Here is a 6,936-nt window from a genome sequence, read left to right as displayed (position 1 = left end):
AAAATAGTAGCATCGAGGCAATGCTGCGTTGGAGTAATGCTAGTAGTATTAATCTTGTTTTTTGTTTAGACTTCGTGTGCCTACGTTTCAGCGCTGTTTTTTCTATGTCGTCGTAATCGCTGTAATTATTTTGAAATCCGATGTGTGACAGCCTCATCTTCTTCGGTCGGCAATGACGCTGCTACCGGTCTTTCATTCCCTGCAGCTGCAACTCCCTGGGCAATTTTAGTTGTAGCAACCTTGTCTTTTACCGTTGTAGCATGCCGCCTTGTCTCTCTCCCCCCTATGTATTCGTATCTCGCAGCTGTGCTAGTGCTGCCATCTGGGTATCTCGTTCTGTAGTTCTAGGGTTCTCCCTAGATAGCTTCGACCCCAGTTCGTTTCTGCTATTCGCTGTAACCTGGCCCCTCACGGGCATCGTTATCTATCACTATTGCTATTATATCTGTCCCTCGTCGCCTAATCTGTTATCCAATGACTAAAAGCCTTAACATCGCCTCGTGGAATGTTCGGGGTCTTGGACGCCCGAACAAATGCGTTGGTGTAAAAAAAGCCTTACAATCTGCCTAAGGTTCGATCCTTTGCCTTCAAGAAACTAAGCTGCAAGATATTCCACCTTTCAAGGCTGTCTCTTTCCTGCCGATCGGCCTTAGAAACTTCCATTACCTCCCGTCGGTTGGGGCATCCGGGGGGCTGCTAATCGCTTGGGACGACGCTAATCTAGAGTGCACTAACGTTCATCTAGACCGGTTCTTCATCACGTGTTGGTTCTCCTTCCGGGCAACTGACGTTTCCTTCGCTATTACCAACGTATATGGGCCGTGCGATCTTTCCCTTAAACAAGAATTCTTGGACTCCCTAATCCTTGCGTCGTCTACGATGACTTGCCCCTGGCTGGTCTTCGGGGATTTCAACCTTATTCTTCACCCAAGAGACAAATCTTCCAACCACTTTAACTCTAACCAAGCTAGGCTATTTGCTTTGGCCATTAACTCCATGCAGCTCCAAGAAATCCCGCTACTAGACCGTCTATACACATGGTCTAATCAACAAGACAACCCTACTCTAGTCCGGCTAGATAGGGCTTTCGTTAGCATGGCTTGGTCATCGGTGTTCCCGGACTCCACGCTCTCTTCTTTGACAAGGACTACCTCAGATCACGTCCCGATTTTGTTACATGCATCCTCGGACATACCAAAACCCTCAATCTTCAGGCTTAATAACTGTCTCCTGTCTAACCACTCGTTTCTGCAGCAAATCGCAACCACCTGGTCTAGCGTGGGTCCTCGCCACTCCCATTTGGGCAGCGCGGGCAAGCTTTGCCTCAAATTAAAACGGTCTAGAAATGTTGCAAAAAAGTGGGCAGTTAATGCACAAAACCCAAAGCGTCTGGCTACAAACTGCACTACAACCATCGATTTCCTCGACAAGCTAGAGGAGTTTAGACCCCTATCAACTCTTGAGCTTAGTCTCCGAATGGCGGTTAAGGTAGCGCTTCATCGTTACAATAAAAGCCTGGCGGACTACTGGCGGCAACGGGCCAAGTTGCGAGAGTGCACTGTTGGAGATGAGAATTCGGCCTACATGCATGCCTGTGCCTCCGTTCGTTTTCGCAAAAATCAAATCAAGACTCTTCATGTTGATGGCCAAGACATCTCCTCCCACCTAGGCAAAGAACACGTTCTTCATAGCTACTTCACCGACTTGCTTGGCACTTCCGCCCAATCCTCCTTCAACTTCGATCTTCCGAATCTCTTCCGCGACTCCCAGCTAACTCACTCTCAGGCGCTTTCCCTGTCTCGGCCTTTCTCTATGGATGAGCTTCGTGCGGCGGTTCTGGACATGAACTCGAATGCAAGCCCGGGTCCGGACGGTTTTGGCCCGGCTTTCTTCAAGGCCAATTGGGACCTCGTGAAATCTGATCTTCTGGCCCTTATGGAAGAGTTTCATAAGGGTACAGCCCAACTAAATCGTATTAACAAAGCCTTCATCGTGCTTCTTCCCAAAACAGTAGGTGCTACCTCTCCGGACAACTTCCGTCCGGTCTCCCTTCAAAATTGCACCATCAAACTTAGCTCCAAATGCCTTACCTCTAGAGTCCAACCATTTATCTTCTCTATCATCCACCAGGATCAATCTGGATTTATCAAAGGTAGAAGCATTGCGGATAACTTTACGTATGCCGCTGATATTGTTCAAACGTGCTTTAAGCGCAAGAAAGCAGCTATTGTGCTTAAACTTGATTTCAAAAAAGCGTTTGACTCGATATCCTGGACCGCTCTAGGAGCTATCATGCTTGCCAAGGGCTTCCCCAAGATTTGGTGCAATTGGGTTGACAGCCTGAACCGTTCCAGTCAGTCGGCTGTTGTTCTGAATGGCAAGCCTGGCCCTTGGATCAACTGCAAACAGGGGCTACGACAGGGCGACTCACTTTCTCCCTATCTTTTTATTATTGTTGCTGATGTCCTTCAGCGTCTGATCTACCAGGCCTCCAATGATGGTAGGTTAGCTCACCCAATTAATCAGGAGCTTCCTTGCCCAGTTCTTCAGTACGCTGACGATACGTTGATCATCTTGCCGGCGGAGGCTGCTCAACTTCAGACCTTAAAAGCTATCCTGCTTCAATTCTCTCAAGCCACGGGGTTGCATATCAACTTCCATAAGAGCACGTTTGCCCCCATCCACGTGCCTCCTGAGTTAGCCAACGAATTAGCCGTCATTTTTGGTTGCCCGGTTGCTTCTTTCCCCCAGTCCTACCTCGGCCTTCCCCTATCTACCCACAAACTTCGCATCGCTGATTTCTTTTTCATTATCGACAAGATTGACCGCCGCCTTGCTGGATGGCGTGGGATCCTTCTTTCTATTGCTGGGCGAGCTATCCTGGTTAGAGCTGTTCTTAGAGCCCTACCTATTTATGCCATGACTTCTCTGCTGCTGCCAATGGGTGTTGTCGCTGAATTAGATAAACGTTGCAGAGCCTTTTTTTTGGGCGGGTCAAGACAAAGTTTCGGGAGGCCAATGCAAAGTTGCTTGGGATTTTGTGTGTGCACCTTTCACTCGTGGGGGACTAGGTTTCTCTTCTCTCCAACACCTCAACTCCTGCCTCCTTCTCTCTCATTTAACCAAGATTCATTCACGATCTACGGCTCATGGGGTTTCTCCGTTGGCTGCTAGATATGGGTGGTCCGAAGACCAGGACCTAGGTACTACTCATGCTCATGATTCCCATGTGTGGCGTGATATCGCCAAGGGGATCCCCCTCTTTCGGAGACTAACACAAGTGGACGTCGGCAACGGCACTTCCACTGCCTTCTGGCTTGATCTCTGGGTTCCGTGCTCTACAGATATTCTTGCTTCACGGTGCCCTGCTCTGTTCTCCCATGTTCTCCGACCCTCGGCTTCTGTTGCCAGGGTTCTAAGCTCACCGGATCTGTGCCTCGATCTCGCTCCACGCCTAACTAATGCTGCTGAACTTGAACTGGGCTACCTACGCAACTTGCTGGCTTCTGTTTCCTTGAATTTGCAGGAACCAGACCGCCGAACAGGTCGATTTGATGGCAAGCCGCTGACTTGCAATGCGGCATACAAGGCTATGTGGGAGGGAGAGCCTGTTGATCCCTTGGCAATGGCCATCTGGAAGAATTTCGCTCCAAACAAATGTAGAATTTTCCTCTGGCTGGCAAACAAGAATCGTCTCTTCACCAACGAACGGCGTTTTCGTCGAGGCATCGCTACTTCTCCGGCTTGCCCTCTCTGTCCGGGGACAGAGTCCGTAAACCACCTGCTTCTGCACTGCCCGGAGCTCACTACTCTGTGGGGAGAACTCTCCTCTCTCACTCCAGATATACCCGCAGATCTTTCGGATCTTTGGGCCAACGACATGCAGAATAAAGTCCGCTCTACAACAATTATCGCCATCCTTTGGAACATTTGGAAAAGAAGGAATGCAAAAGTCTTCAGGGACGACACTCGACCGGTTCACCTCATCGCTCGTTCTGCCGCGGAAGATGTTCTGCTTTGGTCTAGCAGATGTAATAATGAGCAAGCGCAAGGTTTGCTGCGCGACTGTGGTACCATGTTGTTTCACCTATCTATGAGATTGTAAACTAAAGCCGGATACTACTGCTCCTCCTCCCCCTCTGTTCCTCTGCTGTAAATATTATCTGGTTATCAATGAAAAGGTTCAGGCCGGCGTAAGCCCGCCGTAGCACCGTCAAAACAAAATTTTGAAATCGAAACATCGTTATATTCTTAGCCTATCGTGGTCAGTGCTCATTACCTATGAACCTGAATTATTATTTGTCAAGTGGATGTTGTATGCTTGAAAATATCATCCTTAGCTGCCGTGTGATTTGAGATAGGAAAAATGATACATGATGACATACATTTGGAAACAAAATAGGCAAAATTGAAACGATATTTTCGGCTATCTTGAAATAGCCATATTGTTTCTGATTTTATATCTACAGATTTGCTAAAAATCTGTTGACTAATTTTCATTTGTCACGAACCTCAATGCGCAGCAGCAAATATCATCAGAAATATTGCGCTGTATGATCGAACCAGCAACAATTATTTAGTCTGTTAAAGAAAAGAACATTAATTCACAGACCGATTACGAACGAAACAACCTCAAATAATAGAGCTGTGCCCATCATGACGTTTCTTCGGTGCGTCTGCTAAAATCTGAAATAACTCATAATTTGATATGCACTCGCACTCGCATCTTGGGTCACTGGAACCTGATGATAATTACTCACTCCTTCATCGTGAGAAAGGATCTTGGCTATGAAAAAAAATGGATCACTAGCTTGCGCAGCAAATTGAATGAAACTTTCGTCCGAAGTAATGTGTGTATCATTAATTCATTATTGGTGCAGCCTTGCCATCCAGGTTCTTGTTGACTGAACACTTTCTATGTAACCCAAACTGTGGACTTTTATTCTGTTAGCTGCTTAGCCTCTCAGCGCCTGAACTTTTTCCCTTCTCAAACAGTACATCCCAAAGTCTGAACCTTTGGGATCGATATCACACTGATTGGCTGCTGTGTGAGCAGCTCATGAGCCAAAGATCCACTTCTTTGTAAACTTGATCAAATTCCCACTTAAGACAAAATTAATATGCGCTATATTTTGACATAGAAGGACTACTCAAACGTCGGCACATACTAATTAACTTCCGAAGCATCGGTAAAACTGTTGCCACATAACCATAAGACACTACAAACCAAGTCATCCAAATAGCAAAGTGCAAAAGATACGTACATGCGTAAACAGACACTAAAGTCCCAAGACACCCAAATAGAAAGTACTAATTAAGGTAGAAGCGATTTCTCCATCTAAAATCTTCGGCATTATCGCCTTAAATCCTCTAGGCTCCAGCTAAGAGACAATCTAAGAAGGCATCTTCATCCCGGAGAAGTCCATGTCCGGGTACTGGGACTTGAGTTTCTTGAGCATGTCCTGGTTCTGCATCTCGTCGCTGGTGGGCAGGCCCATCTGCTTCTGGCGCTGGTCGAACATCATCTTCTCCACGGTCTGCCTCGTCTCCGGGTCCAGATCCGAGAGCTTGCTGCTCTCCGGCTCGGCGCGCTGGGTGTCGATCTCTGGATCGCCTTTGATCAGGGATTTCCACCAGTCGCTCTGATTACGCTTCGTCAGCAGTATGGACAGCAAGCTCCCGTCCTCGATGCTCCAGAAGCAGTCCTCGACCTTAACGGGTTTGTGCAACTCACCCTGGTAATATAAGAAACGAATTAATACTGCATCAGCAAGAGATTTTACAGAAATAAATTAAGGACAAGATGAACTGTTGTGCACATAGTTGATAGTGATAGTTTGATGCTACTTACATCGATGATCGGAGGCTGGCCCTTGAGCCCGACCTTGAGGTGGTCTTTCTTGATCTCGCAGACTACGAACCTCGCCTTTGTTCCTTCAGGGACGGGGACGGAGATGTTCACCTCCGGCAGCTGCTGCGCCCAGGAGTACTTCTCCAGATCAAGACCGTTGCCGGCGTTTGGTTGTCTCCCTTTGCTCTCCTCCTTCTCCTTCTTCTCCACCTGCGTGCTGTTGTCCTTCACGGCCGCCGCCGCTTGCTGCTGCTGCGGCGACGCCTCGTCCTCCTGCATGATGTCCTCGGAGATGATCGCCATGGCCGCCGCTCTGTCTCTACTCTACTCTAGGGTTTCGATCGACTTGGGGAAGCGCTCGCGTCGAGATCTCTGGTGGAGGTGGGTTTCGATCGCAGATGAGTTGATGGGGCTTTGGGCTTTGGGGTTCCGTTTGTGTTTACTTATATATTGAAAAAGACCTCTGCGCGCGAGGCCGTCCCGGTTAAGATTTCTGGAGGTGCCCGGGCTGGATTCGTATTCCGACTATGCCGGTGTCTACTCCAATTCCGCGGCGTCTCGTAGAACGTCTCCGTCTCTGATGGTCATGGATCCGAGCTTGCTCCTCTTGCCCATTTCACCTCGTCTCAGCCACCTCAAACGCCGTCCACAAGCGTCCAACGCTCCATGCCACATGTGAGACGTATGGTTAGAGAAATTTGAGGGGAATCGCAAACCCCTTAGGATGACGTCTCATGTGTATTTTTTTAAGACAGTACAGACGCAAGCGCTCATATACACGCACATACATTTACCCATATGAACGCACGCACGCATACCTTATCCCTATGAGCACTTCGAAAGACTGAGCCGGCATATCATCTTAAAATTTACGAACTCATCGTAGGCACCTCATCGTCGACGGTGTTGAGATATGTATTTAGCACATGTATTCTTATACTCCAAGTCTCCTCCTTGTGTATAGTTGAGGATATGACTTGCCCTATGTACTATATATACTTGTGCATATGCACCTATCAATACATTGAGAGTTGCATCATATTCCTCTACATGGTATCAGCCTAACCCTCGGTCCCAGCCCTAGC

General features: G+C 48.0%; 1 protein-coding gene across 1 annotated transcript; it reads right to left on the bottom strand.

The window, feature by feature from the left end:
* Positions 1-5,275: 5,275 nt before the first annotated feature.
* LOC119273566 (protein BOBBER 1-like) lies at positions 5,276-6,243 on the bottom strand. Its single transcript, XM_037554685.1, has 2 exons — positions 5,852-6,243; positions 5,276-5,735 (listed from the first exon to the last, which is right to left on the bottom strand). The coding sequence occupies exons 1-2, from the start codon at positions 6,152-6,154 to the stop codon at positions 5,394-5,396; spliced, it is 645 nt and encodes a 214-aa protein (XP_037410582.1). The 5' UTR covers positions 6,155-6,243; the 3' UTR covers positions 5,276-5,393.
* Positions 6,244-6,936: the final 693 nt, after the last annotated feature.

Source organism: Triticum dicoccoides, chromosome 3A (genome assembly GCF_002162155.2).
Source record: "Triticum dicoccoides isolate Atlit2015 ecotype Zavitan chromosome 3A, WEW_v2.0, whole genome shotgun sequence".
Taxonomy (NCBI): Eukaryota; Viridiplantae; Streptophyta; class Magnoliopsida; order Poales; family Poaceae; genus Triticum; species Triticum dicoccoides.
The sequence above is the reverse complement of the archived record's forward strand: the minus strand, read 5'-3'. Positions and strand labels throughout refer to the sequence as shown.

Excerpts from the sequence above, each read along its gene's own strand:
- LOC119273566 (XM_037554685.1), bottom strand. The coding sequence starts at position 6,154 with ATGGCGATCATCTCCGAGGACATCATGCAGGAGGACGAGGCGTCGCCG. Across the intron at positions 5,736-5,851 it reads GCCAGCCTCCGATCATCGAT|GGTGAGTTGCACAAACCCGT; the intron begins GTAAGTAGCATC and ends TTATATTACCAG.